Raw genomic sequence first — 22,193 nt, 5'->3', positions numbered from 1 at the left:
TGGAGTGATACAAATGTACCTCTGAGTGAATAATGTATGTTCAGTTAGCTGGAAGCTTCACGTTAATCCACACGGCAGTTCAGCTGCTGTGGCTCTTAAATGTGATTGCTGTGGTGTGTCATAACCTGCTGTGTGTTGCTCTGTGTAATGTGTTATCGATGTAAAATGATTGGTCAGTGTATCAGAACGTTCCCAGGAGCATTTCTTTGTCTTCGGTTTTAGATGAAAACATCAAATACGGTCAGCGCTGACAGCAAAGATCAATAACGATTTGCTATGCAAGCAAGTATTTACATTTTTTGCATGAAAATATTTAATTTAGCTAATTATTTCTAAACATTTATGCAGCATTTACTCAAGAGTCAGAAGGAAGAACTATGACATAATGTCTAGTCGGACAGAAATAACACAGGCGTTTGCTCCTGTGTGATGAATGGCTTTTGGACAAATTGATGGAATGTGAATGAGAGTGGCAAAGGACATTAGAACTGTGTCTAATGGGAAATAGGCTTGAATGAATCTGAGAGAGATGGAGTGAGTAGAGGGACAGAGAGAGAGAGGGAGAGAGAGACAGAGCATAAAAAGCAAGAGCTATCTTCTCCTGCCATCCCATCTCCAGGCTATCAGTTATTGATTGACTGTAGAATATCCCATGCCCTGTGCAGGCTAATAGCACTGACAGCACTGCGGGAGCTTGTAAATTAGGAAATAGCACACAAACACAGACACACACAGACACACACAGGCTGCAAACTGCAGACACCATAAATGTGCAAGATATACATGTATGTAAAAGGGGGAGATTTAAGGGTGAGAGAGGTCGGGTTCTCAGAGTCAAGGAGAGACTTTATGACAGTCTGCATCACCTCTACAGTATCGTCAGTATCAGTATTCTTTGTCTTTCCTCACGGCATCTCTCCCTCATACCTCCTCAAGTCTGCTCATCATCCCTCGCACCACTTGGCCGCATCCTTCATATGTCACTCATCCCATCCTCACCTCCTTTCCATATCCCAATCCTGCCATTCCCTCCATCTCATCTAAATCAACCCTCAGTTTCTCTCCATCTGTCCTTCTCTCTCTCTCTGCAATGACTTTCTCTCCCTTTCAGTCTGTCGCCGTGTTACGAATATGCCAGACGCTCGTTGGGGATCTGCATCTTCGTGGCTCTATTTCATCTTTCTTTTTTCCCCCTCTGCCGCTACCTGCCGCATTAACCGGTCAACTTCACACATCTGCAGCAGCTCTCTGCAGCAAGCTCACACACCCACTTACTGCACGCACACACACACACATGCACGCACGGGCAAAAATACCCATTTGAAGTTTAGATTGTGCTGCTGTGTCCAGCTGGTGACCAGAATTTCTTAAGCATGTAAACTCAAACAGTACATGACACTCTGCATACATAGTAAGTGCTAATACTTACTGCACACACCCATGGCTGAGGCATACAAAAGTACACTTGCAGACACACTTGCATGCACGGATAAAGAGATGGTGAATGACTACTTACAGCATTTGATGAAATGGTAGTGAGACATTTTTTTTGAGTAAGTCAGACAGTCCGCCAGTCAGAAGAAAGGCTGGCAGGCAGGCAGGCAAAGAGGTAGGCAGGGAGTCAGTAAGTCAGGCAGGCAGGCAGGCAGTAGGCAGCTACAGGTTCCAGTAAAACTAACTAATGCAGACAGGGTGCATTATTAATCTGGCTCCCTGCATGCTATCCAAACTCCGTTCCCCTGCCTGCATTATTCACCAGCAGCAGCAACAGCAGCAGTAGCAGCTCCGGTTGCAGCCCATGCAGCATCTACATGCGCACAGACGCAGACCCACATACACTCACACACACACACACTCACACACACACGCTCACACACTCACACAAGACATTCACTCCCTCGATCAACCCGTCGGCAAGGGGAGCTGCGGCTGTTTCTAGCTCTCCTCGCCTACAGCCAGATAACCGCCGCACAACGTCTCCTCAGCCATGACCGTCGCACGTGCTCCACTCGCGTCACTGACTGACAGCCGGCTCAGCCCACCTCCAGCTCAACACACCCCCAATGACGCAATGCTCTTCACCTCCTTACACACCCCCCTCCCTGTCTCCCCTTCTATCACACCTACACACACACACAGTGACTCATAAGGATGCACACCTCTTTGGACTATCCTCTGCCCAAAAGAAGAACAAAAAGGAGGGGGGGTTATTCTGCGTCCCTGTAAAACATGGAGAGGGACAGATAAAGAAAAAGAGCAAGGAGGAGTCAATGGAGAAAACAGAAGGATGGAGATAAGGATGGAAAATGGAGGATACAGATACAGTAGGGGGAGCAAGAGAAAGAAAAATAAGCAAGAGATGGCAAGAGGCAGGGAGAGAGGGGGAGCGTTCAATTGGATAGAAAGACAGCTAAAGAGAGGGAGAGACAGAGAAAGAAAAGCTGCTGCAGTGCGGCTCTGAGTGCGGTGTCAGGTTAAGTGTTCATCAAGGGTCTTAAACTGCCCACAAATTAACTACAGATAAGTATGGTTTACAAGACTAGGCATTAACACACACTCTATCATGTGTTTATCACGCTCCAACACACCATGCACTGCTCGCAGCGTCAGTGTGTCTGTGGGGCGGCCTCTATGACTGATTTGCATATATAAATACCTAAGCTTTGCATTAAAAAAGGAGGATTTCACACAAGAGGGGAGAGAGTGTGATGATGGACGACAGAGCGAAGGAAAGAGATGGGAGAGAGAAGCGGGGTAAAAAATAAATAAAAAAAAAACAGACTAAGGAGAAAGAGGAAAAGATGAAGTGAGATAGCATGAAAGACTGCAGACACACACACACACATCTACGCACATGCAATACGAGTGTGAAACAGCTTAACGGGCTGTGCGGTGTGACTAAAGCAGGATTGTGACACACATTTCAGAAATCTGTGCCACGGTGCTCCCACATCTGCAGGTTACAGAGCGTGCAGAGGTTTTAGCGCCGCTGCCTTGCATATCTGTCAAACACGATGCGTGTGGAGGTGGGATAAAAGAACGTGAGATGCAGGTGAGGTGTTATTGAAAGGAAAGGAGAGGCAGAGCAGAGACTGAGAGATGGATGTGTGTGTGTGTGTTCGAGTAATTCCTGTCATAGGAAATCAGGTCACTGACTCGACTTGCTGCATCTTCAGAACAACTACCTGAGATGCCACGTTTGTTTGTGTGTGTATGCATGCTATTGATGCAATATATTGACTACTGAATAAGTCACATGCTCAAACAGACTACACACACACACACACATTCTCACCTCTGTAGCCCGGTAGTGTACTATTTCTGCTCAAGGACAACACAATGCCTACTCCATTAACACTTTACCCCGTGACATCCAGACCTCACAGCAGGAGATCTGACAAGGGAACGTCAAGTGTTTCCGTCTGAATGTCGTGAAGCATTAATGACTCGTGTGAAATCTTGCCACCGGCGCCTTCAGCGATAGACGTGAAACATGGTGTATCAGAAAGGGGGTGATGTGCTGGAACATCAGGACAAAAGCTAACACGGGGTCTCGATGTGAAACAAGCTGCTAGGAGGCAAGTCAACTCATCTCCGGTGGAACGGAGAGAACATAATGGGTTGGTAGACTAATCATTTCTACCTCTGTACAGCTAGAAATAGGTCAAGCACCTGAGCAACGAGGTACACAGAGAGAGTGCAGATGATGTGAAGAATAAAGAGAAGAGAAGACCCATTTCTCAGTGTGTTTATTCTACTATCTAGATGTGAGCAGCAATATAAACATGTGCTTGTTTGTATAGCATCATAATAAATGTAAAAGCTTGTGCTGTGTTTGTGTGTGGAGATTGAGTATCTCTGCGTGTGGCAGTGACAAACACTCATTCTAACAGCTTTTGTCCCACAGGAGATGACACATTTCATTCTCTTTGACACAGCTGTCATTCTGCCATCATCACCCTCAGGTGTCGATCAATACTACAACTGTTACCAACGTGATTTCTATGGTTACCACCCCCAGAGTGTGTACATATGCTTGCGTGCGATCCGACTCTAATAACGCGGCGTGTCTGATGCAGGATGTGTTCCCCAATTACCGCGAAGCCAAAGGCACTTGGAAATTTTGGGGGGTGATAAATTATATATGAAAGGGGATCTCTTTGGGTTAATTATTCAGCACAGGCTGATGTGGCGTATTTACACAAATAAATATTTATTTATTTTTGTCAGCAAAATGTAAAAACCTGAATACTATTTGCATGTATTACGGATTGCTTAACGTTGCCGTGCGAATAAAGAGCTTGTTGGCTCATGTGCACCTGCATCCACATACAGTACACACACCATAAAGACTTGTTAAGCCCCAATGGAGGAGTAGTCTGTGTGATTACAATGGGAACCCCAGGCTCGCTCTCACACACACTCGAACCACACTATCCATTTACTAGACTACGCTATCGCTCTCGCCTCTTATCTGTAGCGCCTCTCCTCCACAGCTGCACGGTCAAAGTCATTTGATTGTCTTGTGATTCCCAGCAGTATTTACATTTTGTTTAATTTCAGTGCATATCATATCGTGTCCCCCACAGTTATATAGTTTATTATGTGTATTCATTCTATTGTCTTCGGCAGTACACAGTGGTGTGATTGTTTCACTGAGTTGACAGCTTGTGTTTTTGTCACTACATTGGTTTTTATTGTTTCATTGCCAAGCACTGTTGTTGTTTTTGTTAATTATGAAACAACCTGAAATGACTGATTGTTTATTATTATTGGATTCAAATATTTCTTTATGAGATTTTTTGGGTTTCCACCAACTGGAAATGGAGCCGTACAGTATATTCTTTAGACAATGCACTGAATAATTACATGAGCACGTATGATATCCAGCTCAATAATTTAAGCATGTTCTTATTATTGTTATTACGGCCTCCTCCTGTGAGCTTAGCTTCATATACATACAGTAAAGGTTTTGTCAGCATTTGTTTCACCTCATGTTTTCAGCCACATAATTGTTGTTTCGGAGGATCAGTACAACATGTTGGAATATTTAACAACTAGGTTTCATGGTGATGCATGATCCATGCATTAACAGCTGACAGCTGAGTTACAGCCTGGTTTAGATGATGGCCGACTTAAAGGTGTGTCCCGTTTGACTGTGTAATTAATGTAATGTCTGTGTGGTAAAGACAGACCGGCCCTGCTGTACAGTACTGATGTCATGCTGCTTTTCTTGACATGCTGTAGAGGTTTTGGGAGTGACGTGCTGATGTGGTTGTTCACCAGCTGTTGTCCCACCTGCTTCTTACACATGATTAAAAGGTTGATTTAGTGTCGCTCTGCTTCCTGTTCTTAGACAAGTGCAGCAATACTGCTCTGTTAGCCCATGTATATTGTTTAGCTTCAGTTATGATAACAGATGATGGGTGTCCCATCAAAGCATTCAATAACTGATTTGTAAGTTAACTGAATGCACAGCAGCATTTTTCATCTGCTGGAGCACAAAATAACTTTGTTTATTGACAAGGGAAGAATTTGAGATACTAGCACACAGGCACAAACACAAACATGGACTAGAGAACAGAAGAAACAAAGCAAGCAGCATTACCTACAAACAGGACATTAAGGTGTAACACACAGACTGACTGAGCAAATGTTTAGAGCTGTCAGTCACACACAATTTACGTCTTTTTCTATGCAAAGACCACAAAGAAACCTGAAGCTCTGTGACTGACTTGGTTGTCAGGGATTATTTGATCACCAGAAATTGATGAATCACTTAAAAGATAACTATAAATGCAGCACACCTCGTGCAAATGTAAAATGTATAATCAGGGTTTCACCCTTTAGGCTGGATTATATTATAATCCAACCATTTCTCCTCCAAAACAGCAGCTCAGTCCAGGTTTAAACTGAACAGCAGGGATTACTATTTAATAATCATAATACTAGTTAATAGCTAAGCAGTTATATTGGTTCAATACCGCGGTGGATCTTTGCCTGCGAGGGGAGGATTTAAACATTTTGCTGCATGATGCTGAAGGTCACCAAGAAACTCCAGTGAATGAAATATGTGGTTTATGTGCCTCAAGTCAACACACAGATGATATTTAGCAGTGTAGCTGATTATTGCCACCCCCTCGCTGCCCTCTCCTTCCTAACATGAGACGGTACAGCACTGTACCGGAAAAATGGAATGAAAACTGGAAAACTGGTTATTTTCAGCTGATTATACACTAATGAAAACATAGTTATGCATATTATATTCCATATCTGCCATATTCTGTAAATAAAGCACCTGAAATCTGACACAGTGACCTTTAAAGCTGCATCATGTCATGTATGAGTCCAAAAAACAACTTATGGTGACATGCATTGGCACAATAATAAATTATGAAGTTCTTAGAGATAAAAACCAAATATGGTAATGGAGCCTCCAGCGTCTCCAGCTACAGATAAACCTGTCAGAGGGCTGAATCACTGCTGAATGGTGAATCAATGGTGAATCATCACCATTCAGCAGACAAACACATTAAATGCATTTGTGCAAAAGCATGATGGACAAAAGGTGGACAGATGACCGTGAGAATGGCATCCAAAAAACAGTCACACAGTCCATCTGGATCAAAAAGCCAAGTGTTGCTTTCAACAGCTCCCAGGAGCTGCTCGGACAGGCACGGCTGCAGAGTGACACGCTTCCTCTCCTGACAGACAGCAGGTCATTCATCTCAAACAGAACAAGTACGAATGAGCAAAATTCACCTGAGGTTTTGTGCAGGCGCACCATGTGCAACAGTCACCAGAGCTGAGTATATAACCCCACACAGAGACACAGATATCTGTCTGTAGCATTGAAAAGGTATTAGCATCATGTGTTTTTGTACGGCTCCTTGTATGTTAATATTTAACATTTCAGTAGTTTGCCATTAAAATTAAGGTACTGAAAAAGTACTGCTTTGGTGTTGGTAGAAATACTGTGTAATGTGGATAATAGCAGACTTTTTCCTACATGTGAGAAATGCCTATTAAAAATGTAATCTTTGTTTCCAGAGAAATCAGGTGCTACCAGTATAGGAATCGGTTTTGTAGCTGCCAGGTCCATTTGTCTGTAATTCAGCTACAGTTGTGTCATACGCATGTGCGTGCATGCTCTTAGAGCGCCAACAAGACGCTCGCTGTTAGGCAGATCAGTCAGCTCAACACTTAAATGTCCTGAAAAGCTCCCCAACTAAACCATGACAATCAAATCAAAAGGATGAAATCCGATTGAATGGTTGATCAAGATTCCCTATAAGAAACAAACAGAAGGACTAGACAAAAACTGAAAAGTGGTTCATCATAATTCATCTTGATACTTTTAAGGAGGGCATACGATCATAATAAAAGGGGTCAGGTGGTGGACTGGACTGGAAACCAGACAGGTAAATTACTGTAATTTCACAGGTCAAGACTCAGCTGGAAGGAAGGAGAGTGAGGGAAGAACAGAAAGGTAACATCTGTAACCTCTCCCAGTCAGTACACTGCTATAAAGGGACACTGGCGGACTGATTCAGCTTATTATCACCGCAGGCCATGGGCAAAAAGAAAAAGACACAGTGGAATCATAAAGGAGGGGGAGTAAAGTAAAAAGTCTGTCAGAATCAGGACAATTTGACAGACAAATGAAGTAAATTAGTAAATGACAAAAGGAGTGGGAGATAAAGGAGAACTATAACAATTAATAAGTTATGAGAGTTTCTCTCTTTCACTTTCTGCCTTTAATGATGTGTCTGCTTCTCTCCCCTCCACCCGTCAACTCCAACAAACCCTCAAACTGGCAGCGAGTGGATCTCTCTCCCTTCCTTTGTCTATCCTTCACTAGCCTCTCCCATAGCTCCCAGCTCCAAGCAGCTGGCACAATGGACAACATGGGAACATAAAGGATGGCTGCAAGCTTCAGCGAGAGACAATCAATAACCGGACAAACAAAAGAGCAGCGCAGTCCTGCATGCGAGAAGCTCCCGACTAAAGCAGCGCTGGGCGCAGAGGTGGCGTCCTCCTGTTACCTTGTTCTGTTCTCCGCTGACTAAGACTGAAAACCATGACCGCTGCCTGACACACACACTGTACTAGTGACTCACGGCGAGCTAACAGACCCGTGAACAGTTGGATCTAACTCCTACCCCACATGAACATTCTGCTTATGTTATCGTGTTACACTCACAGCTGCTCAAATTCAAGCAGCAATGATACCTGCTGTGTGTGTGAGCAAGCGTGCACACACTGTACTGTACACACACACTCCTAAACATGTACAATTATACGCAACCAGCAATTTGTTCTTTCTTTGGCAGAGCTGATATAGACTGACACAAAATGCTAGATGGGGATAGTATATAATTATCAGTACACTAATAATAATAATTAGGTTTGAGTGTAATGATTTTAAGGAAACAAATCTCTGTCGTGCTGACTCTTTTGAAACACAGAGGACGTTTTACATGAAACGAAGTGTTTGCAGATATTCAGCAGTTATTGATTAAAGATCAGGATGTTGGATTAGACAAAATGCTTTAGTTTGTAGCTACACTTGCTGAGGCTGTGAGACAACATGCACGGACACAACGTGTAAGTTTTAACAATGAGTCAATGTAGTCGCTGCGATTTGCAAGTTCTCCCATCTGGCTGTTAGACAAACACAGTAACTATACAGACAGTAGTTCAGTTCCCTGTGAGTTCAGTTTAATTTAGTCATTCTTCAGCATACTCGAAAAAGGAACAGATTTAATAAACAACTGCAAAAGACAGGAAAGTACACCCGAAAGGATTTACTCATATATAGCACTGGAGCTGATGATTTTCTTCCTAGCATGAAGGGAAAATACATGAAACAGCCCTGATCTAGTCTGGTCAGTGTTTAGTTTGTCCGTTCTGGGCTACTGTAGTTCAACATGGCAATTTGAGGTAATTATAGACCCCTAAATATACACACATGAAATTTAATGGCCTTTTTTCAACCAAATAGTCCCAGAAACAATTTTTTCCATCATATCAGACTAGACAAAAGCAGAGCGATTTATCATTCTTCATAATTTAATGTCATGTGATGTCTAAACTAATGCTGGACAGTTGCTGTGAAGAGGTGACTAATATGGATACACCTTCTACAACTAGTGCATGCTTGGAGTCTGAATGCTCTGTTCATAAAGCTTGTGTTTGACCAGTCAGCGATATTATTGACTTTCTGGCTGAGGTGGCTGCCCTCGCTCCCAAATTAGCCCCACATCCCTGCAAGTCATTATTCTTATGTATCATACAATCAATGATTCCAACTAACGTAACATCCAAAGTGCTAACTGGAAGATTACAGTCCAGTGTGCTCCTCTCTCAATTAAAATAAAACAGGTTAGTTATCGGTTAATGAGTGTCAGGCTATCAAATGCAAAATTAACCCAAACTGACATCCCAGCATACACCTGTGTAAGCTCCCCTAGGACAAGGTAACATCACTCCCGGGTAGCCTTGTGAGAAGAAGTAACAAGGTCAGACACTATACTCTACACCAACTCACATATAGTTGAAACAAAAGTCTCTTTGCAGAAAATGTTCTCACTTTTGAATACATATGAGTGGCTGCATGCATCGTTGGGGAAGAATTTCATTATATTTGAGTTTACTGTTTCAGTGGTTTGAGGCAGGAAAGCATTGGGAACACTACCAGCTGGCTCTGACTCTGATTTAGATACGGAGGCATGCCTGTCTGATTAAGCTACTTGCTGTTGCACCGCCTCATTTACACTTGCTTTAAAAAAGATTGTGTCAAACAGCTGAGCTGTGAGCTCTTAATAAAAAAGAAATGGCTGAAGCTGAAAAAGTTGTGTCAGCTATACTACCATAATAACAGCATTTAAAGGTTGACCGTTAGTAATTAGCAATGACAGCACTGCTGTTTCAGGACATGAGATAATAGTCTCCACTACGCGAATACACGGGCTCACCCATGTGCTAAACATCCCAGGAGGAGATGTTGGTGACACTTCTTGTGAAGTACGGGATCTCTACTCCACGAATTAAAGTCCTAAAAAATAAAGAGAAAAGTGGAGAAAAGAAAAATAGAGTGAGGACGAGCTCAAGACAAAACCCTCCACACAGTCTGTGCATGTGGGCATGTTGAGTGTCTGTGTACATGTCCAGTCACCATAACTGACCACAGTGTTGCCAACCAGCTGACACCACAAGGAGGAAGGACTGACTGCACACACACACACACACACACACACACACACAAGCTGACTTCAGGATGGTGTAAACACAACCCCTCATGTCGCTAAGCAACCTCCTTTAAACGCCTTCTCCTATCCAGCAGTCATGAACAGAGTGAACTGAAAGATAAAGAAAAAAACTAAACACACACAGACCCTGGTTACAAAACAGAAACAAAATGTCATGTCAAAGACAACTTGGAATGTTGAAATAGAGATTTTTTTTTTTGGAAAAGTGATACGCCTGTTTTGAATTTGATGCCAACAACAAAAAAGTTGGACAGTGGCAACAAAAGTGAAAATCTATCTGACAAAGAAGGAGGTTAACTGGCGACAGGTTAGAGAGAGTAAAGAAGTAAAGATGGGGACGGGTTCACAGCTCAACTTTCAATTTGAGAATATTGTTTCAACATAAAATTACAAAGAATCTGCGTATTTCATCGTCCACAGTTCATAATATCATTAAAAGATTCAGAGAATCAGAAGAAATCTAAACTGAAAAACCAACATTGGATGCCCGTGATCTTTAGACCCTGCAGACAGCACCGCATCAAAAACAGACACGATTCTGCCGTAGACATCATAATCGCCTGTGGACACAGTTCATCACTGCGTCCACAAATGACAGCTGAAACTCAACCATGCAAAGACGAAAATGGATGCGCAGCTGAGCACATTTAAGATGGACTGAGACAAAGTGGAAAACTGTCCTGAGGTTCTGTTTGGAGAGAGGAGAGGGAGCATCCAAACGCAGCATCTGTGATGGTATGTGTGCACATGGCATGATGGGTAACCTGCACATTTGTGAAGGCATTAATGTTGGTACAGTTTTGGAGTAACATTTGCTGCCAAGTAGACGACTTCTTCTTCAATGTTGAGGAACTGAAATCGTACTGAAGTCTCCTCAGTTTGCACAGAGTGTTGTTAAAGGAAGAGGTGATGAACAGAGCAGTAAACGTGAAACATGTTGCTGACGTTAAATTCAAAATGGGCATTTCATTTTCCAAACACAACAGAAAATTCTCAGTTTCTAGTCACACAGTTTTTGGAAACAGCGCTGTAAGACAGGATTCAGTGTCAGAGGAGTGGAACGGCTTCAGTTCCGATTATTTCCTCCCAACAGAGACAAAAAAACACTATGTTGAGCTGTGTTTTTCGCTACAGGGCACATCTGTTCCCAGAGTGCAGACAAAGAGCATTCGGGACTGGTGTGGCTCTACACTGCTGACCCAATTGTGCCCCCAACCATGGCATCTAAAAAAGCTGGCATGCTGACAGTGGTTCACTTAGCCGAGCTTTTACAGTGTGGTGACTTAAAAGAGAGTTGTTTTATATTGTCTGTAGTGGAGCCAGTGAACATCCGCCTTAATTTCTCCTCTCGATAAATACAACGAACCAGTTGTGGCTGACGCTAATGTACACAAAAGCCAAGCAATCCACTCCCACTGTGTGGTTTCCTGCACCTGCCACGGTCCGTTCTCCTCAGCTTCAAATTAAACTATCTGAAGCAGCCTCATGTATATTCATCCTCTCCCTGTTTATAATTAACGCCCTGAGCGTACCCACAGTGCCGACACCTTACTCCGTCTCAAAGACACGTTCCAGGCATTAGCTCCTCCACCTAACGTTACCTCGCTATAATACCGAAACACTTTAGAAGAAAAGTTTGAAGCAAACTAAACTGACTGATATCCTCTTTCAACATTTCTCCTGCACTTTTAAAAACTAAAAACTTTCTTTACTTTTTAATTCCAACATTTCACAGCCACAGGCATTACAAGAAAATGTGTTCCCTGTATTGTCATGGTCTTTACCCTCGTACACTGTTTTTGGAAGCTGTCATTTCTGAATAAAACAGGATGGTCTGGTTAGGAGCAGTAGCGAAATGACTAAATGCAAATTCAAATGTAAATCTGTCTCTTTTTGCATATTCTCCCAGGCGCCAAACAGACAGCACCGTTCACACATGCCTGCCACAGGAGGCCATACCCGATTGCCTACAGTACATTGTCCTTGGAGCTTAAATTCTCTCTTCAACAACAGCGTGGCCTTGATGGTAGCAGCTGAAAAGATGTGAAAAACAAACCACCATCAGGAATTCACCTGGGTGCATTCCAACAGATCTGTAGACCAGTTGTGGTCCAATAATGGATTATTCTTTCAAAATCTAGCCTAAATGCTGATCCTTTGAGCCCTTGTGCTATCTGTTCCTCCATTCTGGATGTTGGCCAAAGAGAAGAGACACTGAGCTAAGGGGTCCTGATTGTCTTTGCTGTCACCTCTAGCCCCTACCCTTCAACTGTGGCCATTTGTCCCTCAGGGGGGTCATCGCAGGTCAACGTCATCATTAATCACGCAGCCGGGATGAATGGCACGAGGCTTTGCCAATGAACTCACAGCGGGGTGGCACACTGCGAGGAAAGACTACACTTTAATCAGAGGAGCCAGGTTCAAACTCCAGCTCCTCTTTTCAAGTAGTGAGACTTCAGTTTGCTGACCCCTGTGGGGCCAAGTGACAAGACAGGAAAATGATGGCATGATAACTGAAAGCATCGGCACACAGATGCTTGACAACAACACAGCCACAAGAGAGCGTCTCTCTCTCCAACACATGAACATCAACAACAGATTCACGCTCAAGTGTGAGCTCCTAAGTGTTACTACATATACACCGCTCATAATTCTTGTTAAGGCGAGGGATCTGACAGCACACTGACATCATTCTTGCACAATCAGCTGTTCATTCTAAGCCAGAAACGCACACATTCTTCCACGCTGAAGCATCTCATGGTATATTTAGAGCGACGACAACTGCACGGCACATCTGCCTTTCCTTTCACGGCACACCGGGACACCACACACACACACACATGTCCTCTCTATATATGTCTGTCTCACATGTTGTCAAGACCTATCAGTGTGAAAAATCACACCTACACTCGCCTTCATCCTCAAAAACCTTCAACCTTCACTCTGATGGAGGGGCAGAGAGGGAGAGAAAACAGACTCACCGGTGAGAGCTCATCCACAGGAGACACCAGGGCACACGGAGGAGAGAGAGAAATGTGTCTGCCCGACGAAGACCCAAACGAGAGACGCCTCCCCGTGCTCCGCCACCAAATCAATTTCACACTCTCTCACCTCCCCGCCACTGTGATGTCATTCATTCATCCGTTTCCCCCCGTAGCCATGGCAACTCTGCCGCTTGAAGCCGTTCATTCTTTTACATCTGTCTCTCTCTCTGTCTCTCTCTCTCTGTCTTTCTATGTCCCTCCCCCTCTCCAGACCTCGGTGAACCCAGCCCACTTTCTCCATCTGAGAGGGGGGTACAGTCACACCCCCAGCCTCACAAGCATCCACACCTCCCCTCCTCCCCTCTACTATTACATCGCGGGGGAACGAGTAGGAGGGTACGAAAACACAAAAAAGGGGAGGCGCCTGGATTCACCTCATGTAGCAAAACACACCCTGAAGACTTTGTGGTCAAACAGGCGTACTTTTGTGTCAAGGCTGTCCCATAAAAAGACGAGAACTGGCAGACAAAAAGAGCTGGCGGTGGGGAACACAACCGAGTCTGAATAGGTGGGACTGAGTATCTCTTGTTTAGATGTGAGCCAGCTGTCTAATCTGCACACACGGACAAACACATAAACCTAAAAGCTGCAGATGTGTGTAACTCCCCAATAGACTCACACTCGGCCCCACAGTGTAGTGTGAGGTGATGAATAGTTAATGGCCATCACTGATGATCATTACGACGGTGCCTCTCTGCTAATAATCCCCGTGTTGACCTTGGAAAAGGAGGGAGGTGGGCAATCTGGTCACTCAGAGACGAAAATCAAACAAAGACACACACTCACACCATCACCTCCGCCTGAAGCTGCCTCCGTCATTCAATTATGACCCCCACCGGTCCACATTTCATCACTTTACTCACCCTGCGCTGCCACTGCTCAGCTCATCACCCTGAAGTAACAAGTTATTGTTTCTCAGCCTTATTTCCACGCGCAGTAAGTCATAGTTCATGCACCACTGATGTATTCTCACATTGTGAACTAGGTGAAAAGGTTTGTCTTTTATTTAACCTCTATTAGAAGCATTATTCTGGACAGCCATGCACAGTATACTCTTTGTGGTCATCGTGGATTACTTACATCATGAGTCACTCCACTGGCAGCAGTAAGAGGCAGAGGCTCGGCGTCCTGCTACCGATGCTGCCAGTTATCACCGATCATGAAATCAGCGCTCCATGACTCATGCAGGGCGTTGTGTACTACACATGAAGGGAAAAATCGGATCAAAACATTGTTATTTTTCACCAGCTATCCAGCAGTCGGTTATATTTTATGAGTTATATAGACATCTCAGACTCTCTTTTTCCTCGTCTGACAGCTGGGGTGAAACTTCAGAACTTTATATCCAGTATTTCCACTGAATGTACTCTACAGCAGCACAGAGTCTAGGTCTTTCATATAAACACAGAGGCTATGAAAAATGATGTACAAAAAAAACAAAAGGTGAAAATTATGACACAAGCCAATGCAATATGTTTTAAGATAAAATAATTGTTCTGACCTTGAAGCTGTCCTCCACTTCCAAGGAGCTCAGCTAAGTCAGCATGGCAGACTCAGTGTTACCTGTTAGCACGAAAGTCTCATTAAGTCTCCCTAATGCTGTCATACCGAGGAAGACAATGTTCTTCGAGGAGCTTTTCCTGCTGGCAGCAATGTAAAAGTCACTATGCTCACCACTTTTTCCACATCAGCCAATTTGACATGAAACAGCAGCGTCAGCAGGTGTTACCAATGACACTAATTAAGGTTCAGTTCCATTTATTGTTTCCAGTGAGCTAAGCTGCACCGCTGCAGCACCCTGACTCTGCTGGAGCTGAATGGAACTGGACCTCCTTAATTAGTATCATTGGTAACACCTGTGATTACTCTTTCATATGTAGAATTTACATATATATGTAGCATATATACGTAAATTACATCATTATATCACTTACACTTGAAAACTAGTCCAACATCAAGCAAGTGCAACAACACAAAACATAGCAGCCAGATAATTTTACTTACTAAGTCCAACAGCAGAAGCCCAGCTCGTCTGTCTTTCAGCATTTTATTTAAAAAACGATTAAAAGTCACTCCAAGATTTACTCCTGTCTGGCTCATTTTCTCTTCTTAGCTTCCTCCGTCAACGTCACCTCTCTTATTATGTCCCTTAGACGCTGCTGAGCTCAGTTACATTACATCCCGCCTGCAGAGCTCCGATTCTGTCATGACACGTACAAACACTCGCCACCACCCCCTGGTGGTCTGAGCTCATAATCTGAGTTAACATTAGCTGTAGTTCACATTTACTCCTGGTAATTCTGGTAGAACTGGATCATGTTTTATGCATAAAATATGATCCAGTTCTACCAGAATTTGTGAAATAGTTGTTGTTGGTGTGTGAATTAGTCCCGTTAAGTGTCAAGTACATCTCATGGGTGGTTGTAATCAGGGCGTAGACACTATTCACCTGATTACACACCGGGGTAGCATCGACATGATTTAAAAATCTGCTCAGACTCTGCAGTTATGCATTCTTTTCATCAGTAATTATCTTGAATGTGCAAAAGAAGCTCTTTGCTTGTTTTGTGCTTGTGTTATTTAAATTATATTACAGTTATACAGTTTAAGATTCCTTTGAGGGAGTCTAAAATCATATTTAAAGGTTGCGTTGATGTCCTTTTTTGTTACCTAACTTTCCTCAATTGGTTTTATTTGTCACTTCGTGTGTCATTTGAACGGCTGCTCCTTATGTGTCAGTCAGTTCACTACTACACTATCCTATAAATGCACACAACAAGAGTGGACAAGCTGGCCAGTCTGGACATCCACACAGTCAGAGGCCAAATGTTCTCTGCGTGTGCCTGCTCATGCTCAACATACAGCAGTCTGTCACTGCCCTGGTACATACAGTACCAACCCATAATTCCAAGATCGGAGACGACTTGTGCTGCGTTCGCACAACTAGGCGTGAAGCTGTAGCTCTTCGTGTGTGTTTCACGGAGAACATTATTTACATGCTCCGCTCCGACCGGACAGCTGTGTTCTGATTTAGCTGCAGTGCCGCACACGAGGAAGTTGTTCTTTTCTGTTGTCGTCACAGTTAGTTTGTTAGATTTGCTCGCGCCTGGTCTTTTACATAAAGTCGGGGCTTAAATTTCTCTGATTTCTGGCACAGAGAAGTTTTAAATTCATGTAATGCTTTGCACACATTTCCTCCTGGACAAGGCTCACAAATCTTTTCTTGCTTTAATCCCTGTATAATTGAGCTTTTCTCAACTTTCCTCTCCCCGTGCCTTTTGAGTTTGGAGCTCGGCAGGGCGGTCATTCACAATGAATCGCGGCCTATCTCTCTCTCAACTTTTGGCTTTGTAAGTGTGTGAGTGGCTTGCTAGACTTATCACACTTAACCTTGACTTAACAACGCTTTCTTATGCTTCTCTGCTTATTAGACCCCTGTTACGGTGAGGTAGGTGTGTGGTCGTGGCTCTAGTTGAGCTGAACTCCCTCTGGAATAGGGTCAATTGGCAAATGTAAGAAAGATTGGAAGATGGAGACAAAGTTAGAGCACAGAGAGAAAGAGTGTGTATTAAATCTATGAATTGACCTCAATGGGCCATGAAATTACCAGACTAGGAGGTTCAAATCACAGAGAGGCACACCACCTTTAATCCAAAGCTGAAGCAATTCCCTCCACAGTATGGCCTGAGATCTTTCGACATTATCCTTCTCTTCGGAGCTCTTATCTGCACTCACGGAAATGTGCAGAGGATATGACTCCATCCCTTCTCCTTCTCTTATTGCCCTTCACCTCGATTCCTCTCTTTTTCCCTGCACTATATTGCACCATCATTCGGCTACGCCGTGCATCAGTCTCTTCCGCAGCTATTTGCCTCACTCTTTCATCCGTACATTCTCCGTCTCTCTCTCTCTCTGTCTTGCATCCTCTCTGCTGCACACTCTGACAGGCATCGGCACGATTTGCATGATAGTATGTGGGAGTGTATCATAGCATTGTAAGAAGGGGGGCATCATGCCCCATTAGGTATTGACCTAATTTGATTAGGGTTGAACGTGAGAGATGACATGCTTGAAATCAGGCACACAAACATCACAGCCGGGCTTTCATCTCAGCATACACTCCCCCCACGGCTTCTCGGATAGATCAAAGTAGTGGTTTTAAAGGGAACGCTGTTCGAATCATCAGCATTGCTCTGCAGCTGGGCTCATATTTTCCACTCTATAATATACACTGTCTAACTGTAGGCTTAGAAAACCAGGTAGGTGGACTAGTGTTTGCGTGCACGTGCATGCATGGATGCATGTGTGTGTTTGAGGCTTGATAGTTGCAGTAAAGTAGTTACATTTTATACACCTGCCCTCCTAACACATTCCAGAAAGGCGAGGGAATAGCTGCTGTATGAGCTGCTCTCTAAGCGCCTTATCTGTCGCTTCTTCCCTTCCACATCTGTCCTCTTTCGGGGGAAAACATTTTCGTCCCTGGTCACAATCCCTGCCGTGTCACACCATCTTGTCATTTCAATTCCCACTCACTACACATTAAATTACCTTCAGCACCTTCACTCGTGCTCTTTTTTTTTTCTCCTCACAAGCACTGTAAAGCTCTATCGTTCCGGTTCAGGGTGCAAACAGGTGAGATGTTCACATGTATACACGCACAAACACGTACGCAGAAGCAAGTCCTGGCAAGCCCATACCCTGACCCTGACACTGATGTCCCTTACAGACACGGTGTCTGATAATAGATCTGGAAGGGCAACAAAGTCTGCAAGGCCACCGGTCACATGCCAGAGGCAGCAAGCCCGCATTACTACAGTATGAGGAAGTCTTCTATGGAAAGATGGGGTCAAACAGGGAACAGCCTCCCCCTTTCCTCCTCCTCCGACGAAGACTACCATCATATAGGGCTGGGTAAACCTTTGTGTCAGCCGATGCACCTGTTTAGTGTTGAACCCATGCGCACTGCTCTGTTTGATGATACTGTTTCATCAGATGGTGGAAGGGGGGGTGGGGGTGTCTGACCAAAGGTTTGGATTCAATCTTGCTATGCTGGAAAACTTCCACTCCCAAATAACATGTTGTTGCTGCTGCTGCCAGCAGTGCTTCCCACCACCTGTCATTAGCTTTAGCTGCTGTTTGAGTCGGCCAACTGCCCGCTCCCATGGGCCCATGCTCGTAAGAATAGTCTGGGAATTCATCCTCGTCTTAGGATCGTTTTGCAACTCGCAATGTGGACACCTGAGATATATCGGAAGAAAGAAAATGGCGATAGGAAAAGTGACGGATTTACACGTCCTGTTTATTTTGTATTTATTACATTTTCTAAATCAGACATTGTTAGGCTGTGTTGACGTTTTATGTTTTATATCACTGGAAGTGGAGTAGATTTGGTGTTTGGTTTCACTGTAAAACCCGACAAGTTGAAAATACTCAAAATGTTTGCTGTATCTGATTACCTACAGTAAGAATATTTAAGTTGTGGTACCTCTGAGCATTTATCTCTGTTAAAGATTAGCCAATCAAATATTGGATCAATTATTAATGTATAATATGGTTTTAAAAAATCCTTTTGTGAATATTTTGATAAATATTATGATTGCAATATTGTTCACATAGTAGGAATGACCATTTTTACCAAACACGTCTCTGCAGCACTTCAGTAAAGCGCTGTTTTCTCACACATTTTCCCTTTATCAAAGAACTGTAGTTTTTATGATTTGGATATTGCAATGTCAATAATATTTAGATTAGTTGTGAGGCCCTGGGATCAATCAATATCCAAACGAATGCAGTCTTTGTTTCTATTTAAATGTATGCCTCTAGACATTGCAGATTTTAATCTGTCTCAAATTCACCAATTATAAATAGCCCATATTGGTGTGGATTACAATTTGGCCTAATCAGCTTTGTGGGTGAAACGAATCTCCGGCTTCCCCAGATGAACGGTAACCCCCTTTAATCCCATCCTACCCCCCCACTTCTGTCTGCTCAGTCAGCTGTCTGCCTTCTGACGTCAGCTGCCTGAAATGCATCTATCTGCTCAGTGTATGCAAGTGTGTTTTCTTTTCTGAAGGGGGGCTAGAGGAGTGTGTGTGTGTGTGTGCTGGTGTCCATTAGAGGAGCTGCAAAGGAAATCCAGTAAGCGTGGTAACCGGTAAGTCCCATCTAAGAATAGATCGGTTGGTGGACAGACCAAAGGTTAGGCATCAAAAATGTAGACAAAGGCTTGTGAGGCCCTCAGGAGGCCCCCCAGTTAGAGGTGCTAGCGAACTGGAATTCTTCAGCAGTTCAACTTGAATGATCAGACAACAGACAGAAATGTTCCAGGTAACAGTTGATGGCTGTATTATCTAGTTTTCCTCTCAGCACACTTCCTCAGTGAGCAACTTTCCCCTCCTTAATCATGCATAAAAGGTGTCATTTAAATCTTGCCAAAGCCACGGGGCCTCAGGGTCGCAACGCAGTCGGTGGGCTGCTTTACATGAGTGAAACAGTGGGAGGGGATGTATATTCCTTGAACACCTCTGGAGCTCTGACAGCGGCAGATCCATCACAAAGCTTTCTTGCAGGGAAAAGTCTTCTTCTTCTTCCTCCTCCTCCTGCTCCTCGTCCTCCTGTTCTTCGTCATCGTCCCCTCTTGCTCATAAATCAACCCATAATTATCAGGCAGGGTGGTGACTAAGTCTTGAGAGCATGTGGCTCAACAGCTGACCACAGCACAGGGGACTGGGCTACGTCCTGACACAGACGGACTGGCTGCAGCTTTCAGACGTCTTGCCTGCTACACCCACAGATCAGCACAGAGCAGCACGCTTTGTCGTGTTCCAAAGGAAAAGAAGAGTATGAAGGAAGAAAGACGAGCCAGAAGGAAGCTGCTGGAGAAAAGCATTGTGGAAGCATGTGGTTGAGATAATCTTTTCAGTTTAGGGAGAGTGATACCTCCATGCAACGCTGGCAGGCCCACAATCTGGCTGAGCAGCAGGACAGATGGGTGTAGCACACACACGCACACACACACACACACACACACACACACACACACACACACACACACACACACACACACAGCTTGTTGAAAGGGAGGCTGTGACTGAAATGGAAATCATCCCTGTACATCAGTTTATCGTGATCGATTTTTTACACAGTGTGTAACAGTTATCATCGTCCCAAGTGTTTAACACCAACAGGTTCATCACACACACACACACACACACACACACACACACACACTGGGATGTGTAGACTCTCAGCAGTCTGAATGAGCCCATCTGTGAGCTCCTGTGAAACAAAAGCAGAGTTTTGTAGGGTGACACGGGCAGAGTTATGTTCAGAGGCGGACAGATTTTAGACTCTAAAGCTTTTCCTGCTCTGGTGTGACTGTCTCCTCGCTGCCCTTCTCTGTCTGTCTTTCACTTTTTTTCTATCCGTCCTCTGTCTCAGTCTCTCTCTAAACATTGACACTCAGGCGTCCAGTGTACACATCACACGTCCACCATCACAGCGTTTGTGTGAAAGCCGCCCAAGGTCCTCTGAAAACTGGGACGATTCCCAGCTGACATCTAGTAGCCTCCAAGGGCTTTTTTTTTTTTTTTTTTTTTGGATGAGAGTGTGTTTGTGTGTGCAGTGAACAAGCCAACAAACCTGTTTTCTCTCTTTCTGCGTTGCCAGCCCCGCCACACATGCAGCATCTCGGGGCAAACAACAGCATGCAGAGACAGAAAGAAATAGGGGAAAGAAACAAAGGCCAGTCCTTAGACGCTGAACAAAGACGGTGGACATTTAAGAAGAAGAAGAAATTCCCAGAATAAGAAAACGTGTAAAGTAGAGTGGATGCAGACAGAGGCAGACACTCTTTGTTAGATGTTTGTTCAGTTACGGAAAATCTCTAAAGAAAGACTAAAGCAATGAAACCATGAGAGGAACAAACTGCCAGTGGACAACATTATGCCATCAGGCCCCATGTGAGCACAACCCGCACACAAACAAACAGCAGATAAGTGGCACCGTACCTCACTGTGACATTTCCACCGTAGTTCTTGACGCTTTCTTGCCGACTGGGAAACAACATCCAGAGACGATTCGTGGTCTCAGCTGCAAAGATCTGAAACACTCAGTGAGAGAAAGAGTGTGAAAGAAATATCAACTCTCCAAGCTCTTTCTACATCTACACCCAGAGGCTAAAGTCCTCCACTGACATCCCATCAGAGAGGCAGAGAGAAAGGGAGGGGGAGAGAGGGGAGTGTGCCAGTTTGGGTGAACTGGGGAGGGGGGAGGCATTGAAATGGAGAGAGAGCATGAGTCAGTGATAGAGAGAGAGAGAGAGAGACGGAGAGAGATTTAGGAGTTCGACAGTGTTTGTACGAGAGAGAAAAACGAGTTTAAATCTCTCATTACAACTGCTTATCACAAGCCCAGAAGCAGCTGGTGGGAATGAGTGACACATACAGGACTTCATACACACTACACTCTGTTGCGTCTGTGTGTGAATGTGTGTGTGTGTGTGTGTGCGTGCTGTGTGTAAGGGGGAGGAGAACCAATCGCTCAAACAAAAGCCTAATAGTGAAAACGGGAGGACAAAAAAGCAGCGTGCAGCAGATGTGCCTACCCTAACACCAGCCTTCTCCACCACCGCCCTCCACCCTCCACCCTTCCCTCTCATCCCCTTGGGATGCCAATGTCTGTCAGCCACTTTGGTCCAGACTGAAATTTCTTAACAGCTTTCGGATGGATTACCATGAAACAGTGTGCAGACATTCATGGTCCCCAGAGGAAGACTTCTTTGTCGAAACCTAAGTAGCAGCCCAATTAATTAGACACGTTTTCACAGCTGTTGGATGGATTGCCAATCAAATTTTGCCACAGATTTGACGAAGCTGAA

At 44.2% G+C, this 22,193-nt stretch overlaps 1 protein-coding gene across 4 annotated transcripts in view; it reads right to left on the bottom strand.

Annotated features, from left to right (window-relative positions):
* The window catches only part of myo16 (myosin XVI), a 95,893-nt gene extending 74,429 nt beyond the window's left edge, over nt 1–21,464 (bottom strand). For 2 of the 4 annotated variants that reach the window (XR_003464158.1, XM_019261182.2), the window contains exon 1: nt 1,517–2,784. Coding sequence is in view for 1 of the 4 variants with exons in the window: in XM_019261182.2 (XP_019116727.2) it covers nt 1,517–1,544 (28 nt within the window). In the remaining 3 variants the exon portion in view is untranslated. Of the gene's footprint in view, nt 1–1,516; nt 2,785–14,395; nt 14,501–21,324 lie in introns of those variants that run through there. The other 2 variants (XM_019261183.2, XM_027291004.1) reach the window with 2 other exon arrangements.
* Between the last annotated feature and the right edge of the window lie 729 nt (nt 21,465–22,193).

This window comes from Larimichthys crocea, chromosome XVIII (assembly GCF_000972845.2).
Source record: "Larimichthys crocea isolate SSNF chromosome XVIII, L_crocea_2.0, whole genome shotgun sequence".
NCBI lineage: Eukaryota > Metazoa > Chordata > Actinopteri > Sciaenidae > Larimichthys > Larimichthys crocea.
This window is presented reverse-complemented; position numbering and strand designations above follow the sequence as displayed.